The sequence below is a fragment of the Tursiops truncatus genome, chromosome 6 (genome assembly GCF_011762595.2).
Source record: "Tursiops truncatus isolate mTurTru1 chromosome 6, mTurTru1.mat.Y, whole genome shotgun sequence".
NCBI lineage: Eukaryota > Metazoa > Chordata > Mammalia > Artiodactyla > Delphinidae > Tursiops > Tursiops truncatus.
The window spans coordinates 14,217,393-14,238,933 of record NC_047039.1 but is presented as its reverse complement, the minus strand read 5'-3'; the positions used below and the strand labels follow the sequence as shown (position 1 = coordinate 14,238,933).

General features: G+C 38.5%; 1 protein-coding gene across 1 annotated transcript in view; it reads left to right on the top strand.

Annotated features, from left to right (window-relative positions):
• ADAM7 (ADAM metallopeptidase domain 7) overlaps positions 1-15,693 on the top strand; it is a 47,769-nt gene extending 32,076 nt beyond the window's left edge. Inside the window, 9 exon segments of the mRNA XM_019941396.1 lie at positions 225-411; positions 4,536-4,616; positions 5,749-5,827; positions 6,353-6,438; positions 6,440-6,459; positions 7,048-7,147; positions 13,837-13,930; positions 15,182-15,290; positions 15,549-15,693. Coding sequence (XP_019796955.1) covers positions 225-411; positions 4,536-4,616; positions 5,749-5,827; positions 6,353-6,438; positions 6,440-6,459; positions 7,048-7,147; positions 13,837-13,930; positions 15,182-15,290; positions 15,549-15,693 — 901 coding nt within the window.
• Positions 15,694-21,541: the final 5,848 nt, after the last annotated feature.

Sequence of the window (21,541 nt, the reverse complement as noted above, 5' to 3'; positions counted from 1 at the left end):
GAGAATTACATAGATATCATAAAGAAATACAATCATTTTACATCTTTGTCTACTCATCTCAGTTTCCAGGGTCAGGAAACAGGGTCCAACAGTTTACCCAGCCTCTCCTCTCTGACAAGCCTGGTTTAGAAAAACATGACCGGGCCACTTCACTTCCAACCTAGTCTCTAAAGTTCTATTGTATTTCTGGTCCCAAGTGTGAGAATACTCTTCCTTTCCTTCAGAGGTATCAAATGTGGAAAGATATTCTGCACAGGTGGGCAGCATTCTTCTGTCCTTGGAGAAGAAAAGATCTATCACCTTAAGAAGGCTCTGAAGCAGAATGCCACTGAATGCAAAACTTTTTTTTTATACCACGATTCTAAGGATTTTGGCCTGGTTGCTCCTGGAACAAAATGTGGAGATGGACTGGTAAGATGAGGGCCCTTTGTTTTATTAAAACTGCTTGTCCAGTCACTTAAAACCTCATTGGATCCTATAAATGGTTCCAGAGGGCTTATATATGGGAACACAGAAAAAAACTCTGCAGTATTTTTTTTAATTGAGCAGAGTAGCAATAACACTATAGTAAATATTCATTTTGCTTAATATTTGTTATACAAATTATGAAAATATTATAAATGTGCTTAATTAGTGTCTTACAGTAGATGCTCAATAAAATTACAGACTGATTTTTTTAAAAAATTCATTTGACTATGAAGTAGCCATAGAATCTTCATTTATTTTATTCATTCAGACATATTTACTGGGCACATACTATGGTGCCAGTGTCTGTGCAGGACACACTTGATGTAAAGATGAGTGTACTTGAGAATTTCGTAGATTAAATTAAGTGTATCACTACAATCTAACTCAACTGTTTTCATGGTGATGTGATCAATGTGCACGAGTCCAAAGGAAGTGACTGACTTTACTTGTAGAACACAGAGTGGCATCTTCTGATGCCATTAAATGAGCAACATTTCACCTTTGACTTTATGAACAACATTTTTCAACACACAGAAGATGAGAAAAGACTTTTTAAAAAGAAATATACCTACATAATACGCAAAGGTACAAGTGTATGGCATAGACAGGTAGCTGACAATTTCAGAGTGACTGGCACTCCGAGTGAAATGGCAAAAAATTAAATTGAACAGGTAGAGTGAAGCCTGATTGGAAAGGCTTTATCACTCCAAGATGAAAACGTGAGAATGTAAACTAAAAACAGTAGCCATCTCATCAAGGTTTATAAACAAAAGAATATTTGAAAAAATATAACGCTGTAGAGAAAATCAGCAATTTTGAAGTTGAGCAGTTTCTGTGATATGCACCACCCCCTGACACTGCCATCCACAAGCATTACAGTATCATTCATATAATGAGATAGATAAATGAATTGGAAAGTAAAAATTCAGCATGTAAAAGCAGAATCAGAATTTAATAATTTCATAGAGACCTCTATTTCAAGTCCATAGATTTAATTATACAGTTTCCCACTGAAAGACTAAATAAACATAAAAATGGCGAGGAGTTAATAGCTGTGAAAATTTGGGTATGTGTACCAACCACAAACTAGAAAGTTCAAGGACGTTCAGTAAGATAGAGTATATGAGGCATTGGTTTGAAGAAAATATCGAATAATTTTCTACTCACTTCAGGTAAGGAAAATCAGCCAGAGGTACAAAGGAAACGTACGACATCCCTTTCACAGAATGGCAGGAATTAAGCCAAGAAGTTGATAGGGGAGCAGTTATTAAGGAACACTTCGTGATTGTGCAAACACATCACGACCATGTACCACCACATTGAGTGCCTAATTCCTTCTAGAGAAATCTTAGTACAGAAGTGCGCCACTCACAATGGTACCAATTCTTGAACCAATTCCTATTGAGGGAATCTATGCATAGCAAACGCTAGTCTGTAGAGGTATCACAAGGACACTACTGACAGAATTTGTCATTTTCATATTTATTCTGAGATACTATTTTTTAGACTTGAGGAACTTTAAATGCCTAAAAACATTCTAGTTTCTCTTAGTAGTTATTCTTTCTGGGTAAATTTTAATTTGGCATGGGAAAAGAGGACAAACATATCCCATTACCCCTGGGTGCCCTTTTCCTTAGTTATACTATAGAACTTACAACATAGATAAGAAAAAAAGATGAAAAGTAAAAGACGAGAAACAGTAAGAGAGAAAGATAGTAGACTGCAGAGAGAATGAGAGTAGAGGAGAGAAGAGAAGAAAGAGAGGAAATTAGTTAATTCTTTCATTCTCTACCAGAGAAGAATTGCTCAAAAACTGTCTCTGTAGTTATCTCTTTATTAAACATACAGAACAGCAAAATCAAAATAAAATACATCTCAGTATTTTCCTTTAGTTGAGCCTGAAATACCTGAAGTGAGGTCTACGTGGGTTTTAAAACAATGTTTCTCACTGTTTAATCATGTATATAGAAAACCCATTCTAAAAGCATAAGGAAAGAAGATAAACAACAGACATAAGAGAATTCAGTACAGTGAACAAAGGAGACCAGTGTGAGATATCAAAGATGATAGTCTCCTATGAAACAGATGCATTTTTAAAAAGACGAAAATCCTATAGAAATAAGTTAAATTTATATTTTATACTATTTAGAAGGATATTAAATCTATAAAAATGATATAATTTGAAATCAAGAAGCACTGCCTTCAAAGTGCAAAATGAATCGTGATTGCCTGTTTATATGCAATTTCTGCAGTAAGCCATGGAATAGAAACTCCAGGGGAAAAAAAAAAAAGGAAATTGGAAGCTAAACTTCTTAACACAGAAAAATAAGATAAGGAAATTTTTTAAAATAGAAGAAAATGAATAAAAGCAAACCTGATACAGTGTTAATAGGAATTCTAGATAAAGGAAACAGAATAGAGGTAAAAAAATGTAATTAAGGAAATAATACTCAACAATGTCCCTGAGCTTAGGAATGAATAAAGTAAAAACTCAGTACCGGGAAAAAATCATAAAAATAAATGAGCATTTAGACTTATCTTCATACCATGAAGTCAACAATAAAGAAAATGTTCTATGAGCACAAAAGAAGGCAAGTATTATTTTTCAATAGGAAAAATTATCAAGTTACCATCGTATGTATCCCCAACAAAAAATGCCGGAAGATAATGCAGCAAAATCCACAGTTTTGGGAAACAGAAATATGGTGACCCTAAAACCATATATATAACCAAGCTATTATTCAGAGTGTAAAGTAATAGAACAACACCCGCACAACCTTATGATTAAGATAATATACAGTAAAATTAGACAGCATTTATTTTCTGAAAAGAAGAATAGTCAAGTACTCCAGCCAACTGGAAAATGAATTTAAATTGAAGTGATATCTGCACTTTCGTATTCACTGCAACATTATTCACAATAGCCAATGGAAACAATTTAAATGTCCTTGGACAGGTGAATGGATAATGAAAATGTGATTATATACACATATATGTGACTTTATATATATATATATATATATATATATGAATATTATTTAGCCTTAAAAAATAGAAATCCTTTTTAACAACATGGATGAACTTGGATATTTCACTTATGCTAAGCAAAATAAGCCAGACACAGAAAGACAAATACTGTATGATCTCACTTATATGTGGAATCTAAAAAAATTAAAGTCACAGTAGCAGGAAGGAGAATGATGGTTGCTGAGGACGAGGGGTAGGGAAAACAGAGAGACATTGGTTAAAGGATACAAACTCTCTGTTATAAAATGAATAACTTTTGGAGATCTAATGTAAAGCATGGTGACTATAGTTAATAATACCGTAATGTGTACCTGAAATTTTCTGAGAAGTAGATCTTAGGTGTTATCACAAAAAAAGTAACTATTTGACGTGATGGGTGGGTTAATTAGGTTGTTTGTGGTCACCTCACAATGTATAAGAGTACCTAAAGTCATCACGATATACACTTTAAATATATACAATTTTTAATTGTTAATTATACCTCAATAGAGTTGGAAAAACATTTCCAGATGTAAGCTTTTTTTCTAAAGAAACAGGTAAAACTAAAAATAACAGTTGACAAATAAATGAGCTAAGATAAGCCAGGCAATAACCACAAGCAACACAACAACAGTAATTTGGTCATAAAACCTACCCCCCAAAACGAGCATAATTTAAAACGAAAGTAATAAGTATAAATAAGAAGATTAATTGATTTTGACAAAATGCCCAACCAGCAACTGTGAAATAAACGATCATAGATCCTTATCAAATCAGAAAAAAACCTCATAGAAGGAATAGAAGAAATTGCTGCAATTACAATGGTGGAATCTTTGATAGATTAACATTTGAAGAATTAATAAGGACATAGGCATTATAATAATTAATGTTTGTATACAACAGTATTTGAATGTGCAGTACACATTTCAAATAACCATTGAATATTTATAGAAGATTTCTTCTTCCACAGAAGATTCTACATGTGGTTTTTCACAACAGAACAAATGATGCAAATTCTAAGAGCAAGTAATTCTAATTCATCTTGGTGACTTCATTTCTAGGTGTGCAGCAATGGTGAATGTGTGACTACTGCACAGGCCTACAATTCAACCAACTGCTCCTCTCAGTGCAATGAAAATTCTGTAAGGTTTGACTCCTTTTAAAATTAGTGTCTTACCAGTCATTTATTTACACAAGACTTCATTCCTGAGCCCATGTATAAGTGCAGGTGTGCGTATGAGCGTGTATGTATGTATGTATATACGTACGTATAGTGATTTTTAAATAAAATACGCATTTGGGATCCATTTTTTTCATGTATCATCAATAATATTGATCCAAAAGCCAAACCAAGTATTATACATAGATAATGCCAGTGTTGCAAGTATATGTCTTATCATTGGACTGGTAATCTAGAAACCCAGGAGCTTACATATGAATGAAGTTTAAACCTGAAGTTTAACATTGGATCTATCATAATTTCACTTACAGTTAAATTACACCAATATCAACATTAGCCTAAAGCTTTTGAGAAAAACAATAAAAGCAATTTTTTTCACTCATTTAACACTGTTCAATACTAGCAGTACCTAGCAGTTTGCATGTGTGGGTAACATCTTTCCTAAGCCAAATTAATCAGTAACACGTATATAGAGTTGTACTCTTTCAATTATTTTACATATACATTAAATCTTAAAAGCTTCATAACAACATTAAAAGATAAGTACTATTTCTATGCCCACTTTTAGAGATGGCGAACCAGTCGCACTGATGGTATGCGCAAGGAAAAGCTGAGAATTCAGGACAGAAAGAGTGTGTGTTCTTAACCATTACACAATGCTCTTTGATGAACTAAACATTATGCCATCACTCTTTTCCCACATTAATATTATCTCACTGTTACTAAGCCTAGTTAGAGTCTCCTCTTTGGCTATGACATGTCCAGCTCTAGCCGGGCTGTTCATTTAATAAGATTTATGGCTTCTGGAAAAATAAGTCAAACTACCTGGCTCATCTGGTTCTGAATTTGTCAGGATCATTCTCTTGTTCCAAGGCCATCTTCAAAGACAGCTGCTCCTTGTATTTTGTTTGCTTATTTTTCCCAACGTTGATTTTGGTATGTTTAGTTAATTAATCAATAAAAAGTTCATGAGTGCGTGGGTGTGTGTGTTTTTGGGTGTGTGTGTTTGATGTAGAGCTGGCACTAAGCTAAATGAGCTTCAAAACACAACTTACCTCAGTCCTTTGATGAATTATGATTTACGGCTCTTCCAGGTGGATGATGGTGAACTTGAGTGCCAGTGTGAGGCAGTACAGGCATCTGCGGAATGGGAGGAAACCTTAAATGTTACCAGTGAGCATCCTAGATTAATATAATATCCTTCATATATCAAAAGCCTCACCAGTGAGAATGCTTTTTGCTTATATTCTAAGTCCACTGCACATATGTTGTATTTCTGTATGGATTTGTATGGTCTTCTTGGTACATTGGATATTTAAATACCCAAGTTTGAATTTACTAAAATTTCTTTTTAGAATGAACGTATCTCCTTCTAGTTAAATTTGGATGAGTTCTTCTAAGAACCCGTAACACAGTAAGGCCTTTTCTATAGTCAATAACTGACAATCCAACTTTTCCTGCTGACTGTGATTCCCTTAAACACAATGGAATCTTGGGTGGAGTGTTAATTGTTAATACAGATAATAATTTGTGCAATGTTTTGGTCTTTTACTTTATTTAAAAAAATAACTGGTGGAGGGAGAATTAAAGCCCTTTAAGGAAGGAATAAGCAGAATTGTAACAGCTCAGTTAAGTGTTAATATTCCATCGTCCTAAAGTTGATGTCCTGGCTGAAGTTCATGTGTCTTAATGTTACAGATATCTCCATCCTGGTGGTTGGGCTCATCCTGGTTATTATTGGTGTCGTGGTTGTCATAGTATTAATTCGTTACAAAAAATGTATTAAAGTTGAAGCAAGTTCAAAGGTATGTCTGTATTCTCTCTGTGTTGAAGGGGACCATGACTGAGACTATGTAAGCTTTATGGCCATAGAGATGGGAGAAAAGTATAAGCCTCTTACTGAAGGCCAAGTAGATTAGTAATAAGTCAGGCTTTTACACACTTTGCTCTCATTGAAATGTTTATCCCAGTGACTCCCAAACTTTGCTGCACACTGGAATCAAAAGGGATTTAGGATTGACATACATATACTACTATGTATAAAATAGATAACTAATGAGAACAGACTGTACAGCACAGAGAACTCTACCCAATGCTCTGTGGTGACCTAAATGGGAAGGCAATCCAAGGAAGAGGGGATATTTCTATACGCGTGGCTGATTCACCTTGCTACACAGCAGAAACTAACACAACACTGTAAAGCAACTATACTCCAATTTTTTTTTAAAAGGAGATTTAAAAAAAATACTAAATTTGATTCCTCCATCAGATTTAATTGTTATAGAGTGTAACATGAGTATCAGTCTTTAAAAAATCTCCAAGATGATTTAATATTAACCACTGGCTTACCTCATACTTTAGCTGGTATCAACATTCAATTCCTTTCTTGACAGCCCACCGAGAGAAACCCTAGGAGTGGAGAATAAAGGATACTTTGGTGATGAGCAGCAGACAAGGACTGAGTCCATCTTACCTGGTATTCACCCCCTACATGTAAGAAAATATCATTCGCACTAGTTAATCAATTTAAAAAGTAGTTGTATGTATGTTTGAAGTGGAACTATCCCTAAGCTAAGTGAGGTGGGAAATGCAGAATGGTCTAACCTGATTCCACACCAATAACCTTCCGTTGACAGGTGGGGAAGGAGAGGACGGCAGGACTCAAACATACCAAGACACTATTTCAGAGCAGAATGGTTAAATAAAATACTAATTTGTGCATGACTGGAAAAATGTACAAGCATAAACCATATTCTGGGATATGAAACAAATCTTAATAAATTTAAAAGAATTGGGGTCATACAAAATATGTTCTCAAAATAAAATTCTATTAGAGATCAGTATGAGAAAAATACTGGGAAAAATCTTTTTCTCGTAAAAAATTTAAAATGTACAAGACTAAATGATAGTGTTAAGAGATAAATATTCGGGGGTAAAAGTATAATCACATGCAAGGAGGAGGTCACTATTATAAGTTGGGAAAGTGGCTAATTTGGGGGGAGGAAGTGGGTGACAGTAATGATAGGAAACTTGAAATGGCAAAGTTTTATTCCTTAATCAGTGCAGTGATTGCAAGGATATTTACCTTAAATGGTTCATTAAGCCATGAATCTGTTTTGTGTGTGTTTTTTATCTGTATTGTATTTTCCCAAGAAATGACTAAAAATGAATAAGGGCAACAATGCCAATTATTAGTGGGGATATAGAGAGTAAAAACTCTCATAAAAGCTAATGAAACTTTAAATGGTACAACCAATAGGTAAAATTCATACTATACCCTAAACGTGATCATACACATTCACTGTAATCCAGCAATTCCTGTCATTATGAACACACCGAACAGAAATGTGTACATGTGTATATCGGAAAACATCAACAATAATGTTCCAACAGCATTATTTGCAAAAAGTGAAAATAATACGAATGTCCAATAACGCTACAGAGAAGGAAAAACGAACAAACTACTGACATTTACAACATACTATTGTATGTGATATCTTACTGTCACACACTCTTAGACAACACACCGAACCTAAAAGCAAACTGTATGATTCAACTTATATAAATTCAAACTGACAAAATTACTCTATGGTATTAGAAGTCAGGGTAGTCGTACCACAGGGAAGATTTTCAGAGGGAACGGTTAAAGTTTTATGTTTTGATCTGGGTGGGGTTCGGTTACCCATAGGTGCTCATTTTTAAAAATTCACCCACCTCATACTTTCTGTTTGTACATTTCTTTGTGTATCTTTTACATTAAAAGAAAAGTTTATTAAAATGACACCCATAGCAATATATGAAAACCTAATAAAAAAGGTGACAATCCTGTAAAAGTCCCTGCAAGCAGTGGCTTGTTCAGCACCTTTAACAACAGCTATGATTTCCAAAGCATTTGATTCAGTGGGAAAAAAAAAAAAAATGTGAGTGCTGGTTAGGAAGCTACAAAAGCATTCCTTTTAAAAAAGTTAACCAGTGAGGAAAGAATTTGCGATAAGATTATACCGATGAAACTGCCCACTAGGACCTAAGTTTTGAAGGAAGTATGAACTGATCCTTGTTAGATGCAAATGCCAATGAAAATATAATGGTGCTAGTATTTTAAAATTAGGATTTTTTTTTTTTTTTTGGTTAGTGGTAATCTTGCTCCACGTCTCCAGAGATTCTGAATGCTTTACCCCAACTCTTCATGTCCCAAAAGCCCCGTGCTTTTTACTGTACAATATTACAGAACAAGCTCCCACCCTACCCCCAGGAACACATATATGACATTATAGTAGAAAGGCTTTTACTGAACTTCTCTTACTTATGTCTGTATAGTTACCCTTTCTCTGGTAATATGATGGTTGATCATTTTTATCCAATCATACATTTTATTATGCCAGTGGTGACCCAAATCAACAAGTCTACATTGTCCGCGCAAATGAAAGGAAAATATTGTGTAATAATTTTTTAAGCTTACACTGAGATTTTCTGATATGAGAACACAGGATGCTAATATCAGGTTTAAATAAGAAACTGAATGTAAATGCACTTAGCACCGTGTCTGGTATATATTTAGCACTTAATATGTGTTAAGTGTCTACTATGCCTCATGCACTGTCACAGTAACTTCCCTAATTACATTTTCTTTAAATTAATGTGCAAAACAGTTGCACTCCCAGAGAACGGATTCAGGTGAAGTTAGCCTGAGCGTATGATCAATGATAGATAGTCATCAGAGGTTCAAATAGAGCCTGGGGCATATTTATATTGAATACAAAATCCTTAAGGGCTTTTTGGATTTTTAGTTAAATGGGGGAACTTAGAAGTAGAGCTTAATAAATATTTGTTAAATATATGAACGAATTTAATTAACCATATAGCATAATATATTATAAATACAGATTGTATAGGACAGTTTGGGTCCTTGAATCTCTTGTTTAGGTTTTTTGTATTATTTGTCATAAAATTATATGAATAATAATGATTTAGCTGACTCCTGTCTGATACATTAGTTACCCATCAAAGGCCAGTTCTCAGCAAAATTGTGGTTTGGAAAAGATCTGTGTTTGGTGTCCTTTCCCAGTTACATTAATGATATTTGGTTAGCTTTTCTGTCTGGTACCCAGTGCCTCTCCTAGGTCCTGTTTCCACTGAACCATACTGCCTGGTTGTATTAATGTCCACGGGGCGGGGGGGGGGGGGGGGGGGGGGGGGGGGGGGGGTGTTTAAAAGAAAGCACTTCAAAAAGGGTAACTTCGCAGGGTACATCTGCATTACAATAGTAAGTTCTGGAAATCCTCACAGACCTCCAAGGTCCAAAGGGATGTGCCTGGTTGTGGAATTTCAGGCATGCAGACAATTAGAGACTCTAAGATTTGGAAGTTAACAGACTGACCTTGAACTACTCATATCATAACATGTAAAGAAACTCCCACTCTTATATGTATGCTTGATGTACAGATAAGTTGTTAGACTCATCCATCACAAGAGAACAACCTAGGCAAGATATGGTCTCTGTGTGTTTCAATATCTGTACATTTACTAGGACTGTATCCTAGAGACGACTAGCAAATGTATTTTGTAGGCTCGGAAAACAGTCATAGTTGTTTGAGCCCTAACTGCAGGTTAAGAGTATCTCTTTTCGTCAGCCAAGAACTGCAGAGTCCTCGGAGAGATGTCAACCAGTTTCTTGAGTCCGCACTGCATCACGCTGGTACGGTCCCTTGGCTCTTTTCTGTTGGTTGTGCTGGTCTGTGTACATTTCACTAATAATCTTGGTACCTCTTAACCACTCATTGGTCCCTTGAAAATTTCCAACAGTATAACATGGCTCTCTGACTTGAGGCAGAAACAGGAACGTCCTACTTCTCAGCAGGGCTGGGATTAGGGTGATAACGAGCACAGTGACTCTTGTAAGCACACAGTCAGATACCGTCATATTTAAAATACTGACTGTGCTCATCATGAATTCTTGGGAATTAGTTCTGATTTTTTTTTTTAAAAACAACACATTAACGTATTATTGATTGTGATCACAGAGTTTGTTTGTACCCCTTAAATGCTGCTCCTGGGACAAATGCCTCGCTCACCTCGCCCTGGTCCCAGCCCTGGTTCTCAGGGGTCAAACCCAATGACAGCTTCCAGAGAGGCCTTGATCAGGAGAGGGCTTTCCGCTAACTGAGGAGATGTCTTCCCTGAATAAATATTGATGAGAAAGAAACAAATTAGCTAAATCAGCCCACACATGCACGAGAGACACGGAGCCAAAAAAGAGATATTACCAGGTTTCTAAGAGCCCCTGTACCTTTATCTACACCTGTATCCTCAAGGTCACACAGAACACTTCCTATTCAGAACTGGACGCCGAAATCACCGAGACTCTCAACTACATCTTTGTAAACTCAGCAATTCTCATTACGCATTGTTCAATGGCCAGAAGGGTGTGATTAAGGTAGTGTTCAGTCTGTGGCTCCACAGAATCTGCCTGTCACACAAAAGGGTCTCAGAACGTGCTGTATAGTCAGCGTGGCACAGAATGAGCATATCTCCCCATGCCCTGCTCCACCAGCACGGTCCCTTTTTATAAATTGGTTTTACTGGGATTTCAACTGAGATGTTTTTTGAAGGAAAGCTCTAGTACTTGAAAAATGTTTGGCAATCTTACCAAATATATTGTTGGAGAGAGTTACAATCAGGATAACAAGGAAACCTGGCTTCTGATAAAACGTCACTTATCCTGAACTATCATTGCCTCACCCCACCCCCAACCCCTCCATTCCCTAGCGATTTACAGTCTTAGGTTTTTCATGGATCAAAAAGAGGTGGTCTGTGTGTATATGTGCTCATGTGTATGTGTGCCTGTGTGTGAAATCTGGTTTGGTTCCTGACACAGATTTTTCAAATGCTAGCCTCCTTTTGTGTTCTTTGTCTACTCATTGATTGGAGAGATCCTCTGTTCTTATCAAAAGATTAGGAAGGTTGAAATTGTTTCCCCTGATATGCTTAAATTTCTAACTGATAATTCAGCAGTGCATGTTTTAGTCCAAGAGTTTTCAACCTGACTGAAGGAGCAAGCTAGAATTCAACAGTGTCAGAGTCTGAATACATTTTAGAAATAACAACAAAAACAAAATTTCTTTCTCAAACTTTTCTTGGATAGAGTATACATACCCATGGGTTCTCATGAGGTATTTTAAAGGACATAACAGTACTGGTAATCATAGAAGAGGTATCCTTTCTAATGGAACAGTTTTTTTCATGATTACTTTGTCCAAGTTTTCACTTACAAATCAATAACTGACTATGCCCCAGGAATGATTTCACTTTTGAATTATTAGGTCTGATGTCAGAATATTTATCAAAAAATTGTGATTTTTGCCAAAGGGAGACAAAATGAGCATTCAGAGTTTTTGTTTTCATTCCTTCATTCATCCATTCAGTGACTTTTGTTGAGTCCCTGCAATGTACTGGGTTAATGTGAAGCTTTCCCCAAGAAAGCATTCTTACTAGAACTACTGCCCAATACACTTTCCCTGTTGGGATGGAGAAGACAAGACTTTTCTAATGGTCCCTCCACTCCACAAGGATGAACCTGTCTCATACTGGGGAGTAGAAAGAGATGCTCCTTAGTGCAAGCAAACTGGCTTCTTGTATTGAAAAATAAAATGATTTTCTTTCTTTTGTGATAGGCTTGTTGATTTTATTTTATAATGACGGCTTAATTAGCCATGGCTAAGGCGATCTGGGAGAATGTGAATAAATGAAGTACAACAGAATCCAGGAAGGTTACTGTAATTAGTAGATATAAATGAAATATAACATGCTTATAGATTTTGCAGAAAACAATCTACTTTTAACCATCGCTTTTTATTTAGAGCTTGAAATTGGATATCCAAAACGGCCGTGCAAGGCTAGGCTGAGGATTCCGGATGCAAGATCGTCTTAACCTTCCCTAGATGTTTGCTACACATATTTCTGGTAGTTTTTCCAATGTTTTTTATCCAGACAGAAAACGGTGAAGAGAAACAACATCTTCTGTAATATTTACCTGTAGAATGGCATAGACATAGTCTACCAAAAAAATCTACCATTTTTCAAATGCTCCTTAGCTTAATACAAAAAATACTCTTCTTGCTCTAGGATTTTCTTACAAAATATTAATCTAATTACTTAAAAAAAAAAGAAGAGTCAAAACTTAGAGGATAGTAAATTACAACGCTGAGTCTAAGAAGTAAAACATCTCTTATAACAGGTTATTTCTTTGGGAACATAAAAGTACTTATCTTAATTTGAACCTGACATAATTACCATTAATTATGGCTTAAATAAACTTCTCTCCTGTAGAGATGCCAAGGAAATCTGTGCAGGAAACATCAGATTCCACTAGTTAATTAAAAGGTAGACAGTGAAAGAGGGAAAAGAATAGTCACTTTAACTACAAAAATCCTTCTTAAACTTGTGGTGGCAGCCAAAGAGGACATGAAATGCTCCTGTTAATTCTAAATGACTAGAAGTTAATTCAAAATCCCTTATTTTTTAGAATTCCTTAAGAACGTGACAGAAAAGTCAGAGCATTACAAAAATTTCAGAAAATTGACTCCAGCAGAGAAGAAAGACAATTCCCACGAAGGACTTTTGAGATCCTTACAATATACGGGTTTGAGCACTTCCTGTGCGATTTCTGCACTGTTTCCTTCCCTTCCTGTCAGTTGACGGTGATGCGCGGGATTGTCCTGGGAATGATTTCAGCTCCTTCTTATATGGGGGCTCCTCAAAGTGTTCTCATGGGTTCTCTATTTTCTTTTTTGTTAACTGCTAAAGCTATCTGCAATTATTTTTTCACTTACTGAAATAAAGTTTTCAAGGGCTAACTGCAAATTTTCTGATTCAATGAAATAAAGACTGCAAATCAAAGAAGAAAGTGGATGGTTCTTGGTGAATTTCTGTGGCTCTGCTGACTGGTTGATGGGAGAGTGAGTGAAATCAGCAAAGGACAGCAGTGACTCAGCACTTTGTACCCAGTGTGCTTTCAAAAAGCATCTGTTTTTCTAATCAAAGCTATTCCTTTAAGAAACAAAACTGGCACCTTGGATGGGCAATGAATTCATGCACCGAGGGCATTTACCAGCCTGTGGTAATGAAACAACGTTTCACAGTATATATTGATAGGTGTTATAGATTTAATTTGTCCCATTTTCCAGAGTGACATGAGTCTGGTCTGGGTAGGAGATACAGAGTCTGCCTCCGTGCTCTGGCCTCCACAAAAGTGCCTGTCTCCTGCGTATCCTCCACAGGGTAAGTCGAACACTTAAAAAAGAGATGATGAATACTTAACCTGATTAAAATAAATCTTTATATGTAAAAAGAAAGAAAGAAAGAAACAATACCGATAAAGGCATGCTTAATGCAAAATATACTAATTGAAATATTTTATGTAAATTTTTGAGAAAAGAGAAATTCCATATCATATACACTAGCCTCATTAAAGCAAACAAATAATCCTCATGTCCAAGACAAATATCATATAATATTGCTTATATGTGGAATCTAAAAAAAAAATGGTACAAATGAACTTATTTACAGAACAAAGAGTCACAGATGTAGAAAACAAACTTATGGTTGGCAGGGGAAGCAGGGGGAAGCAGGGGTCAGGGGGAGGGTTAAATTGGGAGACTGGGATTGAGATGCACACACTACTATATACAAAACATATAACTAATAAGGACCTATTGTATAGCACAGGGAACTCTACTCAATACTCTGTAATGACCTATATGGGAAAAGAATCTAAAGAAGAGTGGATATATGTATATGTATAAATGATTCACTTTGCTGTACACTTGAAACTAACACAACACTGTAAATCAACTATAAACAATTTTTTTTTAAAAGACAAAATGAAGGGATGTTCACATATCCATATTTGCCTGAACAATACGTGTTGATGAACAATGTACATTTTGGTGATATTCCCCCTTTAATAGAATCATTTTCTTGATTTTTTTTTTTTTTATTGTTCCCATATCTCTTTCAGAAAACTCCCCTCATGGTGTCCTTTCCGAGGACGTCACTCATGTCCTCTGTCTTGGGCTCCACATTCAGCTAACTACCAATTTCTAGTGATTTCTTATTTTTCAAATTTCTTCTCTCCAGTTATAAATATGTCTGGAATTCCCTACGTCCTCCTGCTTCATTGCTTCCTGCCTAGATAATCACTCTAGTCTTCTAATCTGCTTCCCTGTTTTTCAAATAACCCCAAGGGCCTTCTGACAATCGAGCCTCTTTTTAATTTCAGGTGGTATTCACCATGCTTGCCCATACTACTCAACCTGGGCCTTAGAGACTTTACCTACAGTCCTTTCAAATGCTGCCTCTCTCTGCTCTATTTCTTAGGGATCTTCTTCTTCCAATATTGTCAACAGATTAGGAAGCATTTTCACAGCCATCCCCTACTAGTGGGCCCCTTGTAGGCCCAGTTCTGTCCCTGGTTATGGAGCCAGTTATGATTTCATAGCCTTGATATTTCTAGCTCTTGTCACCTCCCAGGGTTTGAATCCTTTCCCTTGAACCCACAGGCACTGACAGAACTCCTGGTGGGAATGGACGTACCTGCTAGACCTACTGTCCGAGCACCTCTGCCTCCCACCTCAGCCCCGTAAGTGCCTTGCTGCCCTGCCACGAATAAATAACCCTTCCTGATGCTAGTACTTGCCTCAACTTAGACGGAGCTTGCTACGGGTCTGGGATATTGTGTCTTGGGATGCTGGGCTGTGCTTACAGCTGGGTCATGTGCCCTCTGCCCTGGACAGAGGCAGATTTATCGGCAAGCTCATGAAGCTGGGGCTTCAGGGCCCATCACATGCACTGCTCCTTCCAAGACCTTTTATATAACTTTGTATTTACATTTTTTAAGGACATTCAGTGGGCTGGTTTGGGTTGGTGAGCAGGAAGTCAAACGACTGATCAGCAAAAGCGCCGACAGAAAACAAACAGGACAAAGATGCATCTTAGTTAGGCTGAGGTTTAGTCATAGGGAGGGCGAGAGTGGACTGACCTGAAATGGGAAGAGGCGGGTATGGGCATGAGAGAAGCATGGCAGGTTTGACAAGCCCCCAACACCATCCCACCCCCACCTGGGGGGTGAGTACCTGAGAGAGCACCACAGAGGAAAATCCAAGGCATGAGTGAAACCCAGCTGAACTTTGACGATGCTCCCCAGCCCAGGCACAGATCAAAGGCAGAGGGCCAAAGGTATATTGGCTCCCAGAATTTGAGCAAACTGCTGCCCAAACCTCTGACCTGTGAGTGATACAGAACCAGGGAAACCCACAGAAATCAGTAAAATATAAAAAGAAGTCAAACTGAGCAGAGACGTGAGTAGCTGTACATTGCAGGGGGTGGAGGGCAGTTGGGGGATAGATTCTGCAGTTTAACTTCACACAAAATCACTTTAAAAAATTCTCCAGGGCTTCCCTGGTGGCGCAGTGGTTGAGAGTCCGCCTGCCGATGCAGGGGACATGGGTTCCTGCCCCGGTCCGGGAAGATCCCACATGCCGCGGAGCAGCTGGGCCCGTGAGCCGTGGCCGCTGAGCCTGCGCATCCAGAGCCTGTGCTCCGCAACGGGAGAGGCCACAACAGTGAGAGGCCCGCGTACCGCAAAAAAAAAAAAAAAGTCTCCAAAAAAAATAAATCAGAATCCATATTTGTTATAATATATTGTCTAAATGCTACAGTGCCAAGGAATCTCAAGTATATTTTTACATCATTTCTGCCAGGAATGCAGTGATGGTGACCCAAACGAAAACAAGACAAAACCAGCATTGCCAATAGCATCCATTACAGTCCTGCCTCGGTATCTGTGGAGGATTGGCTCCAGGGCCCCCCAAAGAAAACTCCTCCCAAGCTCAAGTCTCTTACATAAAACGGCAAAGTATCTGCATATAACCTAAGCATATCCTCCCAGTATACTTTAAGTCATTTCTAGATTACTTGTAATACCCAATACAATGAAAATAGTAGCTTTGTAAATAGTTGTAAATAAAATGTAAATGCTATGTAAATAGTGGCTGGGATATGGCAAGTTCAAGTTTTGCTTTTTGGAAAGTTGTGAATTTTTTAAAAAATATTTTTTCATCCTCAGTTGGTTGAATCCCTGCATGCAGAGCTCATGATTACAAAGGGATGACTGTATTCTCAAATATCAACCAGCTCCATATACCCAATTTGCCTCTTTCTCAAAGCATCTGTACTGACACGAGATTGTGGAATTTAAAAAAATCCACACATTTTAGCACACACATGTGCTAAAACTGGGAAATATATTCTAAAGAAAGGTAATAACCTCCTTATAAACGTGCATATATATGTGGCAGGTCTGTCTGTACCTGACAACCCATCAATGAAGTTCTTAGAATGGTCACTAGGTGGCGACATAGGAAACTAAATCTCCTGTAAGCGGGCAGCTTGTTGGACCATTTCATCCCTTTGTCAGACAACACCAGGCCGTCAAAATCATGACTTTAAATAAACGTACTAAGAAATGTATTAAAGTCCTGTTCTTGATTATTAAGGAGGTAACTCTGTGAATTTAGCCAGACACAACTTCCTGTCTGCCAGGGTCATGGGTTGAGGTAGAAAAATAGGGATCATTATCACTGAACAAAAGGGGAGCTGGGCTGGCAGCCTGAAAGCTATGATTGGAGATTTTAAATTGGAAAGACAAATACTATTTATTCTCAGTTCTGCAATCCAGTCTTCTTGAAGCTGACCTGTCAATAGTCCCAAATAACCCAGTCTCCTGAAGACGCCTGTGAGGTTTTGCTTTTGTTTTTAAATTTTGTATTATCTGTGTCCTTATTTTTTAGAAGGCCGGCAGATTAGCCACTTCTGCCATGGAAACTTGAAGAGCTCCCCCTTTTCCAGGGACACCTAATGGATAGAAAATGTCAGGAAAAGCCACAGCCTGTGTGACATGACTTTTTGGTGGACCCTTGATGACAACTGATCATCACCAAAGACTGAGAAACATTGATTAGACTCCTGAGCTCACTGGAAGCTTCCTGATCACTTTCTAACTGAAGGTCAGGCTTTTAAGAAACTCAAAAGCCGTTCTGTAAGGAAGTGGCTGCCTCATGGCCTTGACAGAATCCATTAGCATCTTTCTCCAGGAAAAGTGGTAACCGTGAGCTATACGTAATGGATATTGATTGCTAAGGAAAGAAGATACATATAACTTTAAACCTCAGAGGTCTCCAGGAATGAAAGACCTAGAAAAAGATGTCTTCAGCGTCACCCGAGTGCTAGCTCAGAAGAAATTATGCCAGAGCTGTCTTAGAGAATCTTAGATAACTGAATGTAAAACCCAGTGTTCTTGCCATGGATACCAGCAATTTGCTACAAGGAGAGCAAGTACGGCATTTACTGAGTGCACACTCTTTGTTAAGCATTATTCTAAGCACTCCATATGTATAATTTCATTTTAAAATTAAAACAATTCTGAGTGAACTAATATTATTATTCTCATTTTATAGTTTGAGAAAATCAAGGTCAAAAGTCAAATAATCCACCGAAAGAGAGACAGCTGATTCAATTACATAGTCAGGACATCAACCCAGGAAGTCTAACTCCAAAGAGTACGCTTTCAATCACTCCCACGCTGCTGGTGTAAATATACTTTTGATTATATTATAGGGAAAAAGCAGAGACTCCCCCAAATTCAGACTCCTGGAAAGGAAATTAAGATATCTCACTCCCATTCTCATTTTCCATCCACCAAACTTCCCACCCTTTGCAGCCTCAGGGACAGTGATTCATGGGTTAACACAGCAAGGAAAGAAAAGGGAAGCCAGGCAGCAGAGTCACCTCACGATTTAGCTGATTTACCCTAGTTGAGATGCTGCTGTCCACAGAGAGCTGTGTCTGGGGATACAGCTGAGGCTTTAATACCTTTTGCCGTTCTCCTGGCCACTCCCTAGGGGGTGCTTGTGATCCTGGAATCTTTTCTGTGTTTTACAACTACTTCAGGTTCTGGACGATGCTTTCTCAACAGAACGGGGCTCTCCCTGGGTGATGTTTTAGTTCAGTTTAGCATGCCTTGGGAACTGTCTGATGCTGCCTCCACCATCTGTGTTCAGGGAAGGAAAACCAGCAGAATTATTGACACTTAGCAGCTGATGGGTCACGGGGTGGCAGGCATCAATAAAGAGGCAGAACCCTCTGATGAAGCGTTTTTCCTTGCTTTAATAATAATAAAAAAATGCCCCAGATGAGTGGTCACCTTTCACAGGTAAGGAAAGAGAGGGTATCTGTACTGCACCCTTTCAGACTCCAGGCACCTGCTAGACCTTTACACACTTCTCCTGGGATGTCCACTGCAAAGTTCTATGACAACGATTATTTTATAGACAAGGAAACTAATGATAAGTGGTCCCCAGACATACAGCTGTAAACGGGGCTCAGACTAAAAGCATGATCTGAACTGTCACCCATTCCAGTTTTGAGGCTGGAGTGGGTAACAGTCAGGCACCAATGTAACAACAACATAACAGGTCGCCGGTGAACGACCTAAGAGTTTATTCCTGGGGAACGCGACTTTGATCTAGAAAGGGGTTGCCCAACGAAGAGCAGTGGGTGGGCCTGGGTTTTGGCCATGAAGCAACAGATATCAATTTCATTTTTCACACCTTCTCCAGGTTCTTTGAAGTAATGATTAGAGGGAAGAAAATATTCAAAGGTCTGTCGTCATTCCAAAAGGACTCAAAAAAAGGACTTGCTGGATAGAAAAACATGAATGATTTTAGGCAAATCCTCCAGCATTTAAAAATCATTCTCATCCCATATTTAAACTTTTCCATTCCTCACTTTATCAGGATCAGCCTCTTGATATAAAAGTTTATGATGATGGCCCGGGAAAGGTGACATTTTTTTAAAAAAAGAAGAAATCTGAGGTCCTGACTCTGGAACATGCTTCTTCAGGTCCACCCGGCAAAGTAGCTGGAGATTAGTTTGATCTCAGAAATGTGTGTGATGCTCTCTCTGAAGAGGGACTTAGATTTAGATATCATTATCTTCTGCAGTCTTTAGGCTGCCCAGGAAAGGAAAAGAAATGATCTTCTGAGATTGGTTCAAGATGGCGGAGAAGAAGGACTTGCTCTCACTTCCTCTTGCGAGAGCACCGGCATCACAGCTAACTGCTGAGCAATCATCGACAGGAAGACACTGGAACTCACCAAAAAAGATACCCCACATCCAAAGACAAAGGAGAAACCACAATGGGATGGTAGGAGGGGCACAATCACAATAAAATCAAATCCCATAAGCACTGGGTGGGTGACTCACAAACTGGATAACAATTCCACAGAAGTCCACCCACTGGAGTGAAGGTTCTGAGCCCAATGTCAGGCTTACCAACCTGGGGGTCCAGCAACTGGAGGAGGAATTCTGAGAGAATTAGACTTTGAAGGCTAGCGGGATTTGACTGCAGGACTTTGACAGGACTGAGGGAAACAGACACTCCACTCTTGAAGGGCACACACAAAGTAGTGTGCACATCGGGACCCAGGGGAAGGAGCAGTGACCCCATAGGAGACTGAACCAGACCTACCTGCTAGTGTTGGAGGGTCTCCTGAAGAGCCCAGGGGCAGCTGTGGCTCACCGCGGGGACAAGGACACTGGCAGCAGAAGTTCTGGGAAGTACTCCTTGGCATGAGCCCTCCCAGAGTCTGCCATTAGCCCCACCAAAGAGCCTGAGGATGCTCCAGTGTTGGGTCGCTTCAGGCCAAACAACCAACAGGGAGGGAACCCAGCCCCACGCATCAGCAAACGGATTAAAGTTTTACTGAGCTCTGCCCAACAGAGCAACACACAGCTCTACCCACCACCAGTCCCTCCCATCAGGAAACTTGCACAAGCCTCTTAGATAGCCTCATCCACCAGAGGGCAGACAGCAGAAGCAAGAAGAACTATAATCCTGCAGCCTGTGGAACAAAAATCACATTCACAGAAAGACAGACAAGATGAAAGGGCAGAGGGCTATGTACCAGATGAAGGAACAAGATAAAACCCCAGAAAAACAACTAAATGAAGTGGAGATAGGCAACCTTCCAGAAAAAGAATTCAGAATAATGATAGTGAAGATGATCCAGGACCTCAGAGAAGGAATGGAGGCAAAGACCAAGAAGGTGCAAGAAATGTTTAACAAAGACCTAGAAGAATTAAAGAACAAACAAACAGAGAGGAACAATACAGTAACAAATGAAAAATACACTAGAAGGAATCAATAGCAGAAAAACTGAGGCAGAAGAACGGATAAGTGACCTGGAAGAGAGAGTGGTGGAGTTCACTGCTATGGAACAGAATAAAGAAAAAGAATGAAAAGAAATGAAGACAGCCTAAGAGGCCTCTGGGACAACATTAAATGCAACAAAATTTGCATTATAGGGGTCCCAGAAGGAGAAGAGAAAGAGAAACGACCAGAGAAAATATCTGAAGAGATTATAGTCGAAAAATTCCGTAACATGGTAAAGGAAATAGCCACACAAGTCCAGGAAGCACAGAGAGTCCGACACAGGATAAACCCAAGGAGAAACACACCAAGACACATAGTAATCGAAATGGCAAGAATTAAAGACAAAGAAAAATCATTGAAAGCAGCAAGGGAAAAATGACAAATAACATACAAGGGAACTCCCGTAAGGTTAACAGCTGATTTCTCAGCAGAAACTCTACAAGCCAGAAGGGAGTGGCATGATATACTTAAAGTGATGAAAGGGAAGAACCTACAACCAAGATTACTTCACCCGGCAAGGATCTCATTCAGATTCCATGGAGAAATCAAAAGCTTTACAGACAAGCAAAAGCTAAGAGAATTCAGCACCACCAAACCAGCTCTACAACAAATGCTAAAGG